Consider the following 21377-nt stretch of genomic DNA (forward strand, 5'->3'; position numbering starts at 1 on the left):
CATGAATGGAAAAATTGAGGTCTACTGTTCTTTGCTGGATGGAAAAGTCTGGAAAAGTTAGCCTTCTGAAAGAATGAGCCTGTAACTTGCCTTGGACTGGTACTTGCCCTCAAATGTACAGCACCACAAGATGGATGTGAACTAATTGTAAGTAATGGGCTTGTGAGACACTAAACTATTACCATTGCCTCATTCAGATATCCTAAAATACATGAAAATAATTTAACATCACTTGAAATCAGAGTGACAACTTTAAGTCAGTCGAGGAGAAAGCAAAAAGAATAATTAGGGGTACGAAATTAAAAAATTCCAGGTATGAGTGAAATAAGTTGCAAAATTATTTAGATACCTATCATAACTAGTAGAATAAGATAAAATTTAATTAACAAAGTTGATATAACATTTGTGAAAGTTACTGATTTCTCTATGCAATACGTATTTCTTACCAGAAACGAAAGCCCAAAGACCTGCTTGACGATTCCCAAAATGGAAGAAAAATACAGCGAATGCTGATAATCCTCCAAAGGTGCCAAGGATAGCAGTGATTATATTAAAATACATGCAACATCCACTTCGACGAGCCATTCTGTTCTCTCCAGCTTACTTCTTTCTTACCTGAAACAGAACAGTTATCAGCATAAATTATCTTATCTACTGAAAACATGCACATAAAGAAAAATGATATAGTTATGTTACAATAAAGTTTCATACATACTTACCTGGCAGATATATACATAGCTAAGACTCCGTCGTCCCCGACAGAAATTCAAATTTCGCGCCACTCGCTACAGGTAGGTCAGGTGATCTACCTGCCTGCCCTGGGCGGCAGGACTAGGAACCATCCCCGTTTTCTATCATATTTTCTCTCTTCCACCTGTCTCCTGCGGGGAGGCTGGGTGGGCCTTTAATTGTATATATCTGCCAGGTAAGTATGTATGAAACTTTATTGTAACATAACAATATCATTTTCATACAATCAACTTACCTGTCAGATATATACATAGCTGATTGGCACCCTTCGGTGGAGGGTAAGAGACAGCTACTATATGGAATAGACAGGTAAACAACATATGTTGTAGGTATAAAAAAAAACCTTGGTTCCTACCTGATAGGTGGTAGACTTCGTGGGTGTTTGCCCAGTAGTCTGCATCACCTCAAGAAACTTTAGCGAGATATGTGATCTATGGCCAAGAGTTCTTGTGGGTCTGCCGTGATGGGGTCTTACAACCACTTAATCCAGCAGAGCCTAAAAGGACTTTGTCAATGGGTGCTGATCCACTTATATGACAATACACCTTATGAAGGAGCACACAACCAATCCCGACCACCTGATCCTAACCATGTGTTAGAACTAAGGATTGTTACGAGTTATCCCCGAACTCGTCACAACAACCGTAACTCAAAAACCACTACCACACATACAAAATTTTCAAAAAAATTTTACTCAACTAATTGGATATGACAAGAATTCTCTTATGAACAACATAGACGGCCGCCCGTGCGAGCCTGAATCCTCCATTGTTCGAAGAGATTCTCGACCATATCCAAACAGAAGAACAGTATATACATTTTAAGGATTGGTGTCGGCTCCCGTACCCAGAATCGTATCTGCCGATACGATAGGACCTAGAGAAAAACACTTCTCATACGTCACACGCACGTCTTTCAAGTAATGAGATGCAAATACTGAGTTGCATCTCCAGTATGTCGTATCTAAAATGTTTTTAAGCGACATATTCTTATAGAACGAGAGAGACGTCGCAACTGCTCTTACTTCATGAGCTTTTACTCTCAGGAGTTGTAATTGTTCGTCAGGGACAGACCTTATGAGCGTCCGTAATGACGTTCCTTACAAAGAACGCCAGAGCATTCTTGGACATCAGTCTTGTGGGGTCTTTGACCGCGCACCAAAGACCTTGTCTAGAGCCTCCCAACTGACGCTTTCTCTGAAGATAGAACTTCAGAGCTCTAACCGGGCATAGAGACCTCTCTGCTTCTCTGCCTACTAGACTCGACATTCCTTTGACTTCGAATGACCTAGGCCAGGGATTCGTGGGATTCTCGTTTTTCGCTAAAAACAGGTCTTAAACGAGCAAATAGCTGAGTCTCCCTTGAATCCTACTTTATCCTGCAGAGCTTGTAATTCACTAATTCTTTTTGCCGTAGCTAAAGATAAAAGGAATATGCATTTTCTAGTTATGTCCCTAAACGATGCCAGATGAGGAGGCTCGAATCTATCCGAAGACAGATATTTGAGGACTACGTCCAAGTTCCATTTCGAGGTACTGGTTCCTTAGACTTCGAAGTCTCAAAAGATCTTTATGAGATCGTGGAGATCTTTGTTATTCGCTAGATCTAATCCTCTGTTCCTGAATACAGCCGAGAGCATACTTCTGTATCCCTTTATTGTGGATACGGCTAGATGAGATTTTACTCTCAGGAATAGCAAGAAATCAGCAATTTCCGCTATAGAGGTAGATGGAGGAAGACAACTTCTTGGCTCTACACCACCTTCTAAAGACCTCCCACTTCGACTGGTATACTTTCGTAGTGGAGGTTCTGCGAGCTCTCGCGATCGCGCTTGCCACTTCGCGAGAAAAGCCTCTCGCTCTGACAAGTCTTTCGATAGTCGAAAGGCAGTCAGAGCGAGAGCGGGGAGGTTTTTGATGGTACCGTCTTGAAGTGTGGTTGTTTGAGAAGATCCGTCCTTATTTGGGTTATGTGGGATCTTGGAAAGTCTACGATCCACTCTACCACCTCCGTGAACCATTCCTGGGCCGGCCAAAAGGGGGCTATTAACGTCATCCTCGTCTCTTTTGACGCCACAAACTTTTTCATTACTAACCCCAGGATTTTGAATGGGGGAAAAGCATAAACGTCTACTCGAGACAGTTTAGCAGGAAGGCGTCTACCATAATTGCTCTTGGATCTTCCACGACCGAGCAAAACACTGGGAGCCTTTTTGAAATGAATGTAGCGAAGAGATCCACATGAGGAGTTCCCCACAGAGACCAGAGATCGAGACACACTTCCTCGTGTAGAGTCCATTCTGTATGAAGGACCTGGTTCCTCCTGCTGAGCCTGTCCGCCCTCACATTCCTTACTCCCTGTACGAACCTTGTCAGCAGGGAGATTTTCCTGTGAGACGTCCAAAGTAATAGGTCTCTTGTGAGCTCGTAAAGGAACGAGGAGTGCGTCCCTCCCTGTTTCCGAATGTAGGCAAGTGCGGTGGTGTTGTCCACGTTTACTTGCACTACCTTGTTTGTCACCAGAGGTTCTAGGCTCTTCAAGGCCAGATGTACGGCGAAGAGCTCTTTGCAGTTTATGTGCCAGGACACCTGTGCTGGTTCCCAGGTGCCTGACACTTCCTCTGAGCCTAATGTCGCTCCCCAACCCGTCTCCGACGCGTCGGAGAACAACACTAGGTCTGGGTTCTGTGTTCTTAGAGAGATCCCTTTGTTCTCTTCCAGAGGTAGCAACCACCACTGTAGGTGTGCCTTTATCTCCACTGGAATGGGAAAAACGTCCGACAGTTGTCCTGTTTTCCAGCTCCAAGACTTCTTGAGGAAGAATTGAAGTGGACGGATATGAAGTCTTCCTAGAGGGAAGAATTGTTCCAGCGAGGAAAGCGTCCCCAGAAGGCTCAACCATTCCCTCGCTGACGTTTGTTGCTTCTCTAAGAAGAGAGAGATTATCCGCAAACCTTTTGCGGTTCTCTCTTGCGAAGGAAAAACTCGAAAACCCCGAGAATCCATCCGAATCCCCAGATAGACTAGGTCCTGTCTGGGGGTCAGCTGAGACTTCTCGAGGTTCACAAGCAATCCCAACGCCTTGGTCAAATCCAGAGTTAACTTTAGGTCCTCCAAGCACTGTCTCTCCGATCTGGCCCTGATGAGCCAGTCGTCTAGATACATAGAGACATTTTCACTCCTTTGAGATGAAGAAATCTCGCCACATTCCTCATCAGGCTTGTGAAGACCTGAGGAGCTGTGGACAGGCCGAAACACAAGGCTCTGAACTGAAAGATCCTTCCCCCGTCATGAAACGGAGGTACTTCTTCGATGAAGGGTGGATCGGGACGTGAAAGTAGGCATCCTGGAGATCTAGAGACACCATCCAATCTCCTTGTCGCAATGACGCTAGGACTGAAGCAGAAGTCTCCATGGAGAACTTCTCCTTCTGCACAAATTTGTTCAGAGAGCTGACGTCTAGTACTGGTCTCCAGCCTCCCGAGGCTTTCGCCACTAGAAAAAGGCGATTGTAAAACCCCGGGGAGTTTTGATCCAGTACTAGTTCTATTGCACTCTTGTCCCACATCTGTTCCACCATCGATCGAAGAGTATCCTCAGCACAGGGTCCTTGTACTTGGCTGATAGTTCCCTTGGTATTGACGTTAGGGGAGGAGTATTCAGGAAAGGGATACGATATCCCTTCCTTATGATTTTCATGAAGACGCGTCTGCGTCTATCAGTGTCCAGGTCCTCCACGAATCCCAGGAGCCTGGCACCTACTGGTGCTTGGAGGAGAAATGTTTCATTTTCCCTTTTTAAAGGGACGAAAGGCGGACCTACCTCTCTTCTCCGGAGCCTTCCTTCTTGCGGGAGGTCTGGAGGTCGGACCACCTCGAAAGGGCTGCATAGAAGTGCTAGGTCCTTTCTTGTCAGATACTAAAGCAGGTTTCTTCTTCCTAGCCGACTGCGTCAGAAGATCCTGCGTCGCCTTCTCAGTTAAAGAGTGAGCCACGTCCTTCACTAACTGAGAAGGGAACAAATAGTCGGACAGAGGTGCATACAGTAGAGCTGCCCTCTGAGCATGCGAGACTGCCTTTGTTAAGAAGGCGCCATACACCGTCCTTTTCTTCAAAAGACCTGCTCCAAATAATGAAGAGACTTCAAAAGATCCATCCTGTACCGCTTTGTCGATGCAAGACAAAATGCATAACAGGGCTTCAGGTTCGATTCCCTCTGAATCATGAGCTTTCTTGGACTCACCCCAAGGGACCAATCTAAGAAGTTGAAGACTTCCAATACATGGAAGAGTCCCTTGAGGAGATGATCCAGTTCTGAAATACTCCATGTAATTCGAGCAGAATTGAGACTTGGACGCCTTGAAGCGTCAACTAACGTCGAAAAAATCTGCCTCTGTCATTAGAAGGGAGAGCGATACCCATATTCTCCCCGTCTTGTACCATATGCCTCTTTTCCCAGCTAACCTTGCTGGAGGCATGCAAAATACTGTCCTGACTAAGTCTTTCTTCGACTTCATCCAGGAGTCTAAGGCGTGTAAAGCCCGCTTCATCGAGATGGTGGGCTTTTCATCTTCAGAAAAAGACGAGGGCTTCTTCGCCTTCGCACTAGAAAAGAGCGAGCGCGGAGAAGGAGGAGCAGCCGGAGTCAACTCGTCTCCGTATTCCTCAAGAAGCAGGGTAGTCAACACCTTATAGTTGGACAAGCCCTCTCTTCCATGATCGTCATCCTCCGAGTTTTCCTCCAACTCCGGGGGATATATCTGAGTTTCCGTTCTCCTTTCTGAACTTTTCCTCTTCTGGAGGAGACAAACTCCTGATAGGAGAGGGGCTAAGGGAATGAAAGTCTTTCCTTTTTCCCGTTTTGATAGACTTGGAAGGCGTCACAACCTGCGGCTTCTCTTGCACTTTAGAAGACGTCTTGTATGACGCTTCCCGCTCTCCGAGCGTCATGTATGACGTCTCTTGTTGACGTCTTGATGACGCTTCGCGTCTGGAAGACGCTCCGCTCTCTAAGGGCGTCCTACTCGGCGGAGCGTCACGTCTAAGATCCGTTTGAAATGACGCTTCACTTCTAAAAGACTTCTTTCGTTTCTCTTGTCTTACAACACTCTCGTCAGCCCCCGTTCTAGTTCTCGAACTCGAAGCTCCTGCCAGACGTTTAGCAGTTTCACATCTGTCTGACGCTTCTCTTCGAGCAGGTGAGAGAGGACGAGACTTCTTAATTGGAAGCGTCACGTCCTTCCGACGGGGCGCTAAAACTCCCACAAGAGATGACAGTTGTTCCTGAACCGCCATAATGATCTTTCTTGACGCTTCTCCCACGTCTAGTGCATGACGCCTTTCGTCATCATCGTCGGGGAAGAAGCATGACGGTACTTCCTCATAAGCGTCAGGTGACGCTGACGCCACCTTCGCTTTCTTAATAGCAGACGGGGCGTCATCTGAGAAGCGCTCTGGGCTCGAATCAATGTCTTGCTTCATATGACGCTTCAGCGGTCTCGATAAGTTCGACTCCTTCCACCCTCGTTTAGGTGAGGGAGAGGGAGAGGACGAGAAACAAACAACTCGCGAAGGACGCTTTTTCTATAGCGCCCTTGAGCTGGCTGCCATGAAGCAGAGCTAGCTGAAGGGACGTCTGACGTTGTGGATTTCCCCACGACCTATAAGGCTTTCGACTTTCCTTCTCCTTCTGGGCATGGGAGCTTGGAAGAGGTCTAGGCCTGGGAGCGCCGCAGCGGACGATCAAACGCCCCGTCCACAACACTGATAGAACTCACTTCACTAAAATGTTCACTATCACTAGCCTTACCTTTCGAGTCAGCCATCTTGGACTTCATGTCTCTAATAGTCGCTTTCAGATTGGCGATCTCCGATGCCGAATCCGAAAAAACACTCTGAGAATGAGATCTATAGGGAGAATCTACATCCGTAGGGTTAGAATTATCCGTGAAAGGCTCAATAGGCCTTGAACTCACACCTTTCAGTCGTCTAACTCTATCCCTCTCTAACTTCTTCAAATAAGAAGTCAAAGTCTTCCACTCTCTGCATTCAAACCCTCGCATTCCTTACAAGTGTTAATAACAGCAGAACAACTGAACCCCCCTACATTTACGGCATACAGTGTGAGGATCAACCGAAGCTTTCGGTATCCTCACCCTGCAGCCTACATTCACACACATTCTCACACTCACATTAGAATCAGACATACTGAGAAAAATCCAAAAGAGTTATTCCAAAAACAGTCCACAGTAGCGAATGCCAAAACACGATCCAAATACGTCACCAAAAAGCCGAAAAAACGTTGATCAAAGGTTGAAAAATGAATCTAAGTCAGGAGGTAATAACAACAATGTTGATACCACCGGCGACAGAGAAAATATGATAGAAAACGGGGATGGTTCCTAGTCCTGCCGCCCAGGGCAGGCAGGTAGATCACCTGACCTACCTGTAGCGAGTGGCGCGAAATTTGAATTTCTGTCGGGGACGACGGAGTCTTAGCTATGTATATATCTGACAGGTAAGTTGATTGTATGAAAATGAAGTTTTTATGTTAAAACAAAGTTTAATGTATACTTACCTGGCAGGTATATATATAGCTATATTCTCTGTTCCACCTGGCAGAAATTTTCAAAACTCGCAGCAAACGCTAGTAACCTATTAGTAGTTCAGGCAACCACCACCCCGTTACCGTGCGGTAGCGCTAGGAACCGTTCCCAATTGGGCCAGATTTTCTCTGAACCCGAATGTCTCCTGAGGGGAGGAGGGTGGGCATTAAATTAAATATATATAGCCTGCCAGGTAAAGTTATAACATTAAACTTTGTTTTAACATAAAAACTTCATTTTAATGTATGACACTTACCTGGCAGGTATATATATAGCTGATTGACACATTTGGAGGTGGGTCAAAGACAGCAACATTATTAGAGTATAAAAATATTATTAAAATATTATTAAAACTCTAGGTTCCTTACCTGCTAAGGTAGCTGACTTCATAGGTCCTGCCTCTAAGCCTGCTTAAACCTTAGGAGCTCTCAACAAGGAAGTGTCCTGTATGTTGAAGAAGCTAAGACTGGAACTGACAACTGGACGTGACCAATGTGTTGACAGAACCGTACAGCCCTCTTATGCCACGGCATTCAAGCTAGTAATAGATCATTTACCTGAACTACACACACACCACACCACGATAATACTAACAAGACTGATAAAAGTACCGAACACTTTTCTCAGACGACCAAAAAACACAAACACCATCACCTAATAAAATCAACTAGCTTAAAAAAGAAGGTTATGGGGTAGTAACTCCTTTGCCCAATACTGTACCAGAGGACACGTATGGACCTAGCGTCTGACAATTATCAAAGGTTGTCTGAATATCCCTAAGATAATGAGACGCAAATATTGAATTAGTTCTCCAATATGTGGATTCAATAATTTCCTTGAGGGCTAAATTCTTTTTAAAAGCTAATGAAGTCGCAACTGCCCTGACTTCATGAGCCTTCACTTTCAAAATACCAAAGCTCTGCTCTTGACACAACATGTGAGCTTCTCTAATCAACTCTCTCATGAAGAAGGCTAGAGCGTTCTTCGTCATGGGTCTACTGGGGTCTTTAACTGAACACCAAAGAGCATCAGAATTCCCTCTGATCTCTCTTGTTCTTTCCATATAAAAACGCAATGCTCTCACTGGGCAGAGAACTCTTTCTTGCTCGTGACCCACTAACTCAGACAGACCCAAAACTTCAAAGGATCTTGGCCAGGATTAGCTGGATTCTCATTCTTGGCCAAGAAACCTTCTTGGAATGAACACACTGTGTTGCCATGTCTCCATCCCACCTCCTTCGATATGGCCTGAAGCTCACTAGCTCTTTTAGCCGTTGCCAAAGCGACTAAAAAGATAGTTTTCTTAGCAACATCTCTCAGAGAGGATTTCTCTAAAGGCTCGAATTTGCTAGAGGTTAAATACTTTAAGACAACATCGAGGTTCCAAGCAGGTGGCCTGCATTGGGATTGTTTCTTGGTACCAAATGACCTAATCAGATCTCTAAGGTCTAAGTTATTAGAGATGTCTAGATCTCTGTGTCTAAACACTGAGGTTAGCATACTTTTATAACCTTTGATTGTCGAAACTGACAAACCCAATTCCTTCCTCAAGTATAGAAGGAAGTCTGCGATTTGGGTCACAGAGGTACTGGATGAAGACACTTTCCTGTTCTTACACCACTTCCGGAAATTCTCCCACTTCGACTGATATACTGTAATTGTGGAGGTTCTTCGGGCTCAAGCCACTGCACTGGCCACCTCTCTAGAATATCCCCTCGCTCTGACAAGACTTTCGATAGTTCTGAACGCAGTCCAGACCCAGAGCGAGGGTATTCTTGTTGAAACCCTGTCGAAGTGGGGTTGTCTGAGTAATCTACTCTTAGAGGAAGAGTCCTTGGCGTATCTATTGTCCATTCCAGTACCTCTGTGAACCAACTTTGGGCCGGCCAAAACGGGGCTATTAAGGTCATCCTCGTTTCCTTGGCTCTCCCTGAACTTCTTCATAACTTTCCCCAGTACCTTGAACGGAGGAAAAGCGTACACATCTAAGTTTGTCCAATCCATCAGGAACGCATCGACCACCACTGCTTCCCGATCTGGAACCGGAGAGCAATAGGTTGGTAATCTTTTTGTTCTGGCTGTCACAAACAGATCTACTACCGGACGGCCCCACAACTTCCACAGGCTCTGGCAAACCTCCAGGTGCAAAGTCCACTCCGTCGGGAGAAGTTGTTCTCTTCTGCTCAACAGGTCCGCACTCACATTTTTCTCCCCCTGTATAAACCTGGTGAGCAGAACAACGCTTTCCTCTTCCGCCCAAAGCAGAACTTCCTTTGCCAGCTTGTAAAGGAGAAAAGAATGAGTCCCTCCTTGTTTGCGGATGTATGCCAGAGCCGTGGTGTTGTCCGAGTTGATCTGCACTGTCTTGTCTCGAATCAACTCTCTGAAGTGCTTCAAGGCCAAGAAAATTGCCATCAGTTCCTTCCTGTTTATGTGCCAACTTGTTTCTTCCTTGCTCCAAAGTCCCGACACCTCTTGAGGGCCTAATGTCGCTCCCCAACCCGCGTCCGACGCGTCGGAATACAAGATGAGGTCTGGGCTCTTTCTGCTGAAGCGACATCCCCTCTTGCTTAACCTGCCTGGAGTTAGCCACCACTTTAATTCCTCCTTCACTTCGGCAGGAATTAGAAACTGGAAGGAATCCGGTTGCAATTTTCTTGGCCATGAATCCTTCAGGAAAAACTGTAGAGGTCTCATGTGCAGTCTTCCTAAAGAAATGAACCTCTCTAGCGAAGAGAGTGCGCCCAGTAGACTCATCCACTCTCTTGCTGAGCATCGGTCTTTCTCTAGAAAGTCCTGCACCTTCCGAATGCATAGGGCTTGCCTTTCGGGGGACGGAAAAGCCCGAAAAGTCACTGACGATATCTGAATCCCCAAATAAACTATCTGTTGTTGGGGATTCAATTGAGACTTTCCCATGTTTACCACAAGACCTAGGTCTTTTGCTAAGTTCAATGTTTGATTCAAGTCCTCCAGACATTGACTTCTTGATGTTGGATCTTATCACCAGTCCGTCCAGGTAAAAAGACACTCTGATCCCTCTTAAGTGCAACCATCTCGCCACATTGGACATCATCCTCGTGAATACTTGGGGGGCTGTGCAAAGGCCGAAGCACAGGGCCTTGAACTGAAAGACCCTGTCCTGAATCACAAACCTTAAATACTTCCTGCTTCCTGGATGAATCGGAATATGAAAGTATGCGTCTTGTAAGTCCAGGGTCACCATCCAGTCCCCTGGACGTACCGCTGCCAGTACTGAATCGTTCGTCTCCATAGTGAACTTGGTCTTTTCTCTACGAAAAGATTCAGTTGACTTACATCCAGAACTGGCCTCCAACCTCCCGAGGACTTTGCAACCAGGAACAACCGGTTGTAAAATCCCGGAGATTCGTGATCCAGAACAGGCTCTATGGCTCCTTTCTCTAGCATGGAAGCTACTTGCTCCCACAGAGCCGCTTTCTTCACTAAATCGTTGTAATTTGCCCCGAGGGCTCTCGGAGATGTTGCGAGAGGAGGTCTCTTCAAGAAAGGAATCTTGTACCCATCCCGAGCTACGTTGACAGCCCAGGGATCTGCCTTCATGTTCTGCCAAACTTCCCAAAAACCTTGAAGTCTGGCTCCCACTGTCGTCTGGAGGACTGAGATCTCATTGTTTAGAGGTGGTCTTGGCTCCTCTTTTAGCGGGTACTCTCTTACCCCTAAAGGCAGGTCGAGCGAATGTTCTGCCTCGAAAGGGCTGTTGCGAAGGCCTAGGCTCCTTTGGAGTTTTCTTAACCAACTTGGATGGTAAGAACTTCTTAACTGAAGACGAGAGAAGATCTTGAGTGGCCTTCTGAGAAAGGGATAGAGCTATATCCCTAATCACCTCTGAAGGAAACAGCTGTTTCGAAAGGGGAGAGAACAGCAACTCCGATTTCTGAGAGTTTGAAACCCCTTTTGAAGCGAAAGAACACAACAGCGACCTCTTCTTCAGTACTCCTGCTGTGAACAAAGAAGCCAGTTCATTCGTTCTGTCTCTCAGAGCCTTGTCCATGCAGGACATAATGCTCTTAGCCGCTTCCATATCCTGCAAATCTTCTTCTTCTAGGGAGTTCGCCAGTGCTCCCAAAGACCAATCTAGGAAATTGAAGACTTCGAAAGTCCTAAAAATCCCTTTAAAAAGATGGTCAAACTCGGACGAAGTCCACCAGACCTTAGCAGACTGTAACGCCTGTCTGCGTAAGCTGTCCACTATACTGGAGAAGTCCCCCTGGGAGGAGGCAGGTACTCCCCGGCCTAGACTTTCTCCAGTAGCGTACCATACTCCTGACTTCGATGCTAACTTAGCTGGTGGAAAAGCAAAAGAGTATTTTCCCGCTTCTTTCTTATCCTTCATCCAGTCATTCACACGTTGAAGGGCCTTCTTTGCCGAAATTGACAGAGTCATCTTAAGGAAAGAGGACTTCTTTGGAGTCCTAGTCTTGGAAAACTGCGATAAGGGAGATAAAGGAGCCGTTGGTTTGAATTCCCCTTCAAAAATAGAAAGAAGACGTGAAGTCAGAATCTTGTAATCTGAAGACGGTTCCGTATTCTTCTCCTCAACCAAATCTAAATCCTCTTCTGCTGAAGAAATGTCTTGCAGATCACTGTCGTGTTGACGCTTCGCTGACGGAATAACGTCCTGCCGCCTGCGTCCTGCGGCTAACGAAGAATCGGCGTCCTGCCGCCTATCGATGTCCTGCCGCCTGCGTCCTGCGTCCATCGTAGACACATCTGCTTCCTGCCGCCTGCTTCTTGCGTCCACAATTGATCCCGAGTCCTGACGTTTGCGTCCTGCTTCTTCCGAAACCATTTTCTTCTTCCTGCGTTCTGCGTCCTGAATAACCAAGCGATCGCCCGTCCTCGTAGCGCCAGTGCGTCCTGCGTCCTCGGCGAACGCACCCTTGTCTTCCGTCTTAGAAGACTTAACGGGAAGGAAATCGTCCTTCCGCCTCAAAGATGCCTGCACAGGAGCATCCCAAGACTTCACAAGAACTGCCAGCTTAGACTGCATTTCCCTTAAGAAACCCTTCGTACTATCTTCCTGAATGGCAGAAGACGAAGGAGGAGGATTACGAGCAGGACTGCGACGTAACGGAGAGCGATCTTGTACTCTACCCGACGGAGAGAGACGAGGGGAAGACAAGCAAGAAGATGGAGGAGAGTCTCTCATCGAAATCCAAGAACAAGAAGGCCGTACTGAGTCCTCTTTAGCACGAAAGATCCTCTTCCTCTTGATCGGAACTGCGTCCCCGTCTTCCGAGGAGGACAAAACCTCCGGACTACTCCAAGCCTCACGATCTTGAGCATGTCTCTCGAGAGCGGTCGATGTCCTGAAAGTCCTCTTGAGGGGGCGAGACACAACTGAATACCGACATTCCCGCTCAGATGTCGAACCATCCGAGGATGCACACTTCCCAGTTACGCCTTTTCTGCGGCGAACTGCAACAGCCTGGGAACTTGCAACAGGACTGTTCGAAGGGACGCCTGACCGCGACAAAACCTCTCTCGCCTCCCTTCGACTGTCGACATGCCTTCTCCCTTGGGTCTGGGAGCTTGACAGAGGTCTAGGTCTAGGAGCACTGACATCAAAAGCATTAACTTTATCCGTAAGTCGCTGTATCTGGTCGCCCATGGACGCAAGGGCAGCGAACACCTTCACAACCTGTGTATCGTTCGCCTCCTTCGATACAGCAGCGGGCGCAGGAGATACCTGGGGAGAAGGAACTACCAATTCTACGTTAGAAGGAGCTGGAGAGGAAACACATTCACTCCTTTTGCTAGAAGAATTCGACTTCTCACTACGAGAAACAGATCTCCTTACACGATCTTTCTCAAGCCTTTCAACATATTTCATAAATATCTTCCATTCCTTCTCAGATAAATTCTCACATTCAAAACACCTATTCTCCCAAGTACACACATTCTCTCTACACTTCTTACAAATAGTATGAGGGTCGACCGAAGCTTTCGGCAACCTTACCTTACACCCCTCTTTTACACAAACTCTAAACATACTTCCAGTATCAGACATCTTAAAAGAACAATCCAAAGCGAATGCCAAGCTAACGTTTCCGAGTACAATACCAAAAATCCATGAAAAGTCAGCAACGAGAATGAAAATCCTAGCAGGGAACCACCAACAATGTTGCCGGTTCGGCTGGCAGAGAAAATCTGGCCCAATTGGGAACGGTTCCTAGCGCTAGCGCCACGGTAACGGGGTGGTGGTTGCCTGAACTACTAATAGGTTACTAGCGTTTGCCGCGAGTTTTGAAAATTTCTGCCAGGTGGAACAGAGAATATAGCTGTATATATACCTGCCAGGTAAGTGTCATACATTAAAATACAAGTTAAAGTGCTACAGTACTTTCCATCTTCCATCCTCTGAAAAAGTCATTTTACAGCAATTAGGATTTTCCCAGTACATGAAAGTTCTAAAATACACCAATAGCCGATTTTGCATACTAATTTGGCCGAGTTCCTCATCTTAAATTGGGGAATTTTGGGGGAAGTATGAATCTGAGAATAGCAGGCCTTTCCAAAATGGCTAATTTTTTTTAATTTACATTTTTCATAGCTTACAAGCCTGAGTCTTAACAACAGGATAATCTTCTAGCACCAGCTAGAAACCAGTTAAAAACAATCAAAGATTGTAAAGCAAGGAATCTGTGGAATCTGGCAACCCATACATCTACGAGGTGGAAGCTGGTCACCAACCAAGCTTGGGACCTCATGATGCATCAGTCTTTCTTCTAACTCAGTACAAGAGACGGAGGAGGGCAGTACGTATATAACGCTAAGACTTCAGGTTTGTAAGTTATGAAAAATGCAAATTGAATAAAAATTGCCATTTGTTCATATGTGGAACAAATCTTTGGTCTTAACAATAAGATAGACCTATACGTACTTGGAGGGAGGTAGAAGTACCATGAACCAGATGGGGTTCAGCCCACCCAACCATCCTTCTTAGAAGAACGATTTCTAAAGGAGAGGTCATAGCTTGTAAGAAAATAGGTAGAAGAATACCTAAAAACTCATCCTGCTGAGTTCAGTAAAGTGTGGTATGGCCAGATTCATTGCACTTGTGGAAGATAAGAAATTCTGTCTGTTCCAGTAACAAACCTTTCAAGCCACAATCTACATATGTGACTGCACCAGCCATTGCATCTTCCCTTATTCAGGAAGAGCCAAACTAGAAGATGCAACTATAAGAACTGGTGCTGTGCACAGATCATCGTGTGTGAGTAATGGTGCTGAAGGGAGCTCGGGAGCTAAAGGAAGTTTCTTTGCCAATGGGCGCTCAGATGCCAAAGGGAGCTCAGATGCTAGTGGGTGAACAGGTGCTAATGGGTGCCCAGAGGACAACGGGAGCATAGCTGAAGCAGGTGACTCAAGGACTAATGGACGGTTATGTGCCTGAGGGTGCTCATGTGCCGATGGGCGCTCAAACGCCAAAGGAAGCTCAAGTGCCAATGGGCATTCCTGCACAAACAGGCGCTCTGGCGCCACAGAGATATCTGGACACTGGATACTCGGTGCCAGAAGCCTGTCTGTCTGACTGAAAGCTCAGCGTAGGGGCGATTGTGAGCTACTGAAGGAGACACAAAATTCTCTTTTGACACTGGGTGCTCAGGAGCAAAAGAGTTGAGGAACTGGGTGGTCAGATGTGCATACACTCATTGGAACTGCTTGCGGAGCTAAAGCAGAAACTGATGTTAATTGGCACACCAAACCAGAGCACTTAAGATGATCGCGAGAGCCTTCAAAGGAAAAAGTCCCTGGGCTATCCCAGAAAAGGCAGGAAGGTTTTGCTTCTTTAGCCTTCTTAGGGACACTTGAGGGGTGCAAGATACTTTTGCTCCAGACCTTTTCAGTGGCCTAGACTTATCACTGCTGTGCCATAAGCACTGATTCTTGGGACAAGAAGTATATAAACTGGAAGAAAGGCAATGCGTGCAATCCAAGACGCCTTTGCAATGGCTGTCTTTCGCAACCTGGGAAACACCAACAGGTGCGACTGAGGGGCAGACCCCACCGACCTCTCCTGGCCCTCCAGTATGACTTCTCCCAGGTGTGGAGGAGTATGTCAGGGACCTTCATCTAAGAAAATTGGTGGGACGGACAGCCAACTCCTCCACCAACACTTCACTTTTCTCTTGGTCAAGAAAAACATGAACAGACTCCCCCAAATAGGCAATGGTGTTAGCTAACAACTATAACTTTGAACCTCGCTTCGAGGCTGGCAACGACACTGGGTTCAGAAACATGGGAGCTGGGTAAAGGATTAGGTGGTGTAGACGAGATCCTGGGTTTAGGAGACAATACAGAAATAATAGGTACATCAAATGAGGGTTTTAAAGATTCATATTTAACAGTTGCTTTACGTAACCTATCTTTCTCCAATTTAGAAATATGAGAGGATTTGGCAAAACCTTCCATTGCTTCTCATCGGCTCCCAGATACTTGGCCGACAGGCATTTGGGCGGCGGACATTTGGTTGACAGACGTTTGACAGAAGAACATTTGGCCGAAAATGTATTAGACGTACCTACATGTATGTCACACCCGCTATCATTCTGTCAATTATAACAAGCAATCTTAACAGTTTGAAAACAATTGGCATTTACTTTGAGTTTACCATCTCAACTGTTGAATTGAGGGATGGCACACAGCGTTTGAACTGAAAATGACAATCACCTACCCTTCTATTTGCCGTCTAGTTTCAAAGCTAAGGATAGAGTAATGAAATTGGAAGTTAATAATCGAGATGGTAAATTCAGGGATTGCAATGAGATCATCGAAGACGAAGTACGAGATATTAAGCACAAGGCTCATGTCTATCATTGAGAAATGTGAGGAGTATCAAAGAATAAGTTTTCTGAGAGCAATTATGCACAATCTTTAAATACTTATGAACATACATCTTACTGCATATTTTTAAAATTTATAGTTTTATTTTTTAGCAATAAACTGTTAATTAAAATGGTTAAAGTATTGCTTGTTACTATTCACACTTGTAAATTTTCGACCAATTGTCCATTCGGCTAAATGTCCGTCAGCCAAATGTCCTTTGGTTAGATGTCCGGCCTAAGCTTCTCATCCCAACCTATATATTTAGAACATCTTAATTCTGGAGAGCAACTTTGATTCTTATACTTCGTACATACCATATGAGTGTCGTACTTGGCAGACATCAACTGTGTCCGCAACCCTTATTACAGTAACGGATACTAGTCACTCCTGAATTAGACATCATTGGTGAAAAGCAAGAGTCAAAATCATACGAAAAGTCCAAAAAGTCTCTTAACTAATCCCTGACTAAATAACCAAAAGCCAAAGGATAGGAAAAGAATCATATGGTACTTCACCAATAGTCTAGTAACAACCAGTAAGCAAACAATATCCAATTTTAAAGAACCGATGCTTGCAACCTTCGTTGGAAGCCGACAAAAATAAATTGAGCTCGTTTGCTATGTGTTTATCTGCTACCCTAGTAGTGGGCGGGCATACCTGCCTACAACAAAACAAAAGAATTGCTACTGTAATTTTCAAATTTTAGCTGCTGGTACTACTTAGAAATTCTTAGCTATGTAATTACAGTGGAACTGGTTTTCGTATGGTTCGGTTTTTCTAGACTTTTTCCAACAAAATTTTCTCAAGTTTCGTTTGTTTCCTTTGATTTTGTACACTTGAAAACGCTCATTCTGAGGCCCACCACATGACTAGGCACTGTACCGAGCGCCGAAACAAAACATCCTGTGTTCTCTCGTGACCCATTCTGCTTTTGTGTTCGGTGTTTTTTGTGCTTTTTTATTTGAATGCAACTGCTAAATAAGCCATCATGGGACCAAAGAAAGTTCCAAGTGCCAGCCCTTCCGTGATAATAGTGAAAAGTACTATAAATTTAAGAAAGAACTCATAGCAAAGTGTTGGAGGATGCTGCATACCGATCACAGTAAGAAAATGCCTACAAGTGCTACTGTTAGTGAATTCAAGGCCAGCAGAGGCTGGTTTGAAAAATTAAAAATGAGAATGGACATACATAATGTGCTTCAGTGACTGATGACATGTTTGCAAAGCTGAGTGATGTAAAAGATTTTGTGGAGAATTATCATCCCAACAAAGAAGTTGAAATCCATGTCTCCATCTTTAATGACAATGCCGTTTTCACTTTAGGCAAATTTTACCGATATGCCAGAAACAAATGTCTCTGGACAGTTTTGTTGTGTGACAAGGATCCAGTGACTCTTGAGCTGCTCCTAGTGCCAGTAGAAACCAAAGAGGGAAAGTAACCCTAGATAGTGCCAGTAGAAAATGAAGAAGAGAAGTAACCACAGATAGGTCCCTGATACCTGAAATCCCTCTGGAGGGGGATTCCCCTTCCAAACAATAACCTCTCCTCCTCCTCCTCCTCTTCTCTCCATATGCTAACAAGTCTTCCATAAAGGTATGAGTTATATTAATTGTTTATTATTCGTTTCATTATTCATTCATATTTATTACTCATAGTTTTCTATATGTAAAACTATGTTTATTCCCTATAAAATGTATTTTTAAAAATATTTTGGGGTTCTGGAATGCATTAATTGTATTTCCATTATTCCTGATGGGAATGATTGTTTTGGTTTTCATACATTTTGGACTTTGTGGGAGGTTCCAGAACAGATTATGTACAAAAACCAATGTTTCACTGTACTACTTAGATGGCAGAAAAAATTTCTCTGGACAGCTTTGTTGTGCAACAGGGGTCCATTGACTCTCAAGCTGGTCCTAGTTCCAGTAAAAAAACGAAGAGGGGAAGTAACCCCAGAGAGTTCCTGTAAAAAACGAAGAGGAGAAGTAATCCCCTATAAGTCATTGATATTTGAAGTCCTGGAGGGCAAGTCCCCTTACAAACAATAACCTCTCCTTCTCCCTCTCCCCTCCTCTCCGTCTCCCATATGTTAAACACGAGTGTTCTACAAACCATTATACTTACTGTAAGATCGCTAGCTTGATTATGCATCATGGCAACATTGCAATTATATGTGACAACACCACTATTATTTCCTGCCATGTGCAATGCATAAACCAGTTGTTGTTGAGTGGCTGCTGATGTGTGACAAGCATGGGACTCCCTCACACTTTCACATTAGTGTCTGTCTGTCTTAAATATATGGGAGTATAAAGAACCTACAACTTTAATTCATCACCTTAGTTCCAGTATATCTACATGGACGTATGTGGCAGGGTTACATTTCGCAGATACAGAGACCATACAGTAAAGCAGAATCTACTGACTCTGCCCCTGCTCAGATGATCATGGAGTGTCTAAAATGAGTCCCAGTAACTGAGTCAAGGTCCATAGTCACCAAAGATGATCAAATATGGTCACCTTGCTGCCAAGGTCTTGAAACAGAAGCCAAACAACCAGGCTGTCCCCACAACCTGACCAGGGTAAGCCATGTTCGAGATTGCCAAGGGAATGATCATGAGAATATCCTGTGACATACAAGACCTATGGAGAACTTTAACATCCTATTGTCTGGAGGAATGTGGATTCTTCCTTTTGTGGAACACCAGTAAGGCATGAGTTAATGTCCCATCTACCAAAAACGACATATGGGTGACCTGGAGCAACTTTGGTCACCAGGAACTGAGAAGGAGAAAACCCATGTGATAGAGATCAGTTACAAGTGACCTCATGCAACAATCTACCTGCACCATCTACAATTGCCTGGACTTACAAACAGGTGCTTCCATCACATTCACCTCCAACAGAGAAGCAATGAAAACGAAGACTTTTTGACATTCTAGTGGAGGGCAGCCATCCAGTCAGGCCTTTCTCATATATACTTGCATCAAACTAGAAATATGGATGAGAAAGACGAGAGGGAAAACAAGGTATAGGAGCAGGTACAGCAGGAACAGCAGGAATGTTCATGGGAGCAATGTACTCAGTCCTAGGGGGAGGGGTGATGGGGTCAGCTGATGCTGGTGCAGGTGGGGATCTTTTTGCCGAAGCCAAATGTTCCAAGAAAGCAGAGGGAAGGCTCTCACAGAATGCCTACAGAAGGTCACAATGCCTTCAGTAGATCCTTCCTCTCCTAAGGACGTCTTGCGATCAATCCAATAGAATCAGGAGAAATGGGGACGGAAGCAGAAGTGATCGTGGTATCAGAAACCACAACATCACACTAGCAAATGCACCAGCCAAGTAAAATGAATCAAGCACTGTCTGGTTAGCATGTAATCTCCTTGGTAAAACGGCAACTGCCATGGTCTAGATCGCAGCGGAATAGTTATATAGATCTACTGTATTGCTTCCTGAAACAATGATGGGACATTCTTTCAATTCTTCCTCCTAAACCTGTACTTCTCCCTGTAGGCCGACAGCCTACAGACACATACGTAACTGATGCAGTTCAGACCTTTGTGAGCAGTACATTGAATATGAGGAACGATAGTCACAGATGACTTGAATTTAACACACACTTAATCACACCCATGTCTGCAGTGCTGATCTTTCTAAAGAGGAAAAGAATTATCAAGCATCATCATTCTTACAACAATCCACAAATCATTACAACCAACAAACAAGTCAAGTTGTCAATTAGTCAAATTAGAAAATACTGATAAACTCCTACAATAGCAATGCTGGGAAGAGTTCACATACCTATCTATAAGGAAAAATGACCATAGAAAAAAAGTGACTACTATTTAGGTAGTACTCAACTCCAGCTGGTCAACTAACTTGTCACAAAACCTCAACAACCAAACCTGCTTTCACTAAACTAGGCTAGCCTATATCCATGTAGGCTACTAAAAGATAAAGGTTTGTACATTGTTCTCATAGGAGCACATAGCCTAGGGATTAAGATCCACTTTTACAACTGGCACATCACGTCCATTGGATAGATAAAAAACTTGTCCTTAAGTTACAAGAACATCTTCAAGTCATTTGATTAGTAATTTAAATATACCATCTGTATGTTTAAGCCTGCCATTTCACATAGGACTAGGCCTATTAGTAGAAGCTCATATTAGCCTATGAGCTAGTACAGCCTACCAAAACACTTCATACACTATAATAATACAGGCTGCTCTACGAGCAAGAGCCCGTGCTGGCACAAGGCCAGCTTAATCTCAAACAACAACCCTATAATGAGCTAGAATCACCGGGGCCGTAAACTACCTATGACCAAGTTAGCCTAGGTAGAAACCAATTTAGTAATCAAAGTATCCTGATAAAAATTTCATATAATAATGTATTATAGCTCTACGTTACCGTCTAAACCTGAGCTAGATTGGCCAAGGCTATCCTTTGTTCATTCTCATACTTGGTACCTAGCTACGTACCCTACAACAGTTAGCTAGGCTATCTGGTCCAGCTGCTTACCTATTACTGTAACAGCACCAAAACAGCCCACATAGGTAGGTAGTAGTAGCTATATCAGTAATCTAAATACAAAGAGGTTGATACGTTACATTATCACTTGCATTTAAGTAATAGCGTTCATGTAATAACTAACCAGGAGAGAACAGCGTACTTACCAAAATTCGTGCTGTCAAGGGCGTCTTACAGTCAGACGACGGACTGACTGATTTGTTTTTGTTCTGCACCTTATCAGCTGATCGAGGGAGATGGTGGGTCCAGGATTTGGTAGCGCACTCCACTAATTGCGGAACCAATCATAGTCACTATTGGGTAACTACTTATTTATCAAAACTATGATGCTAAGCATTGAGAGAGGGGTCTAAATGATAATAAAAGAACTTGAACCATACACATATAACCTAATTATAGGTTCTTTTGTACTTTACTCCTATTTTTTTTTCACTAAACCCATTAAGTAACAGATCTTTCTTTTTGTAAAGAACATCCGGCATGTCACACTGTAAATTCTAGATGTTAATAATATTTTTTCCTCTTTGTATCCTTTTAATACACAGCCAATATGCTATTTCGGTTGGCAGTAATTCATATAAATAATGTGCACTTTGCTCCATTCTGTTTGTGCTGTCAA

General features: G+C 44.4%; 1 protein-coding gene across 2 annotated transcripts in view; it reads right to left on the reverse strand.

The window, feature by feature from the left end:
- The window catches only part of LOC135212698 (heme transporter hrg1-A-like), an 85397-nt gene extending 64346 nt beyond the window's left edge, over nucleotides 1-21051 (reverse strand). For both annotated transcript variants that reach the window (XR_010313968.1, XM_064246384.1), the window contains exons 1-2: nucleotides 20905-21051; nucleotides 447-615 (exon numbers count right to left, since the gene is read on the reverse strand). Coding sequence is in view for 1 of the 2 variants with exons in the window: in XM_064246384.1 (XP_064102454.1) it covers nucleotides 447-585 (139 nt within the window). In the remaining variant the exon portion in view is untranslated. The remainder of the gene's footprint in view (nucleotides 1-446; nucleotides 616-20904) is intronic.
- Between the last annotated feature and the right edge of the window lie 326 nt (nucleotides 21052-21377).

This window comes from Macrobrachium nipponense, chromosome 41 (genome assembly GCF_015104395.2).
Source record: "Macrobrachium nipponense isolate FS-2020 chromosome 41, ASM1510439v2, whole genome shotgun sequence".
Classification (NCBI taxonomy): domain Eukaryota; kingdom Metazoa; phylum Arthropoda; class Malacostraca; order Decapoda; family Palaemonidae; genus Macrobrachium; species Macrobrachium nipponense.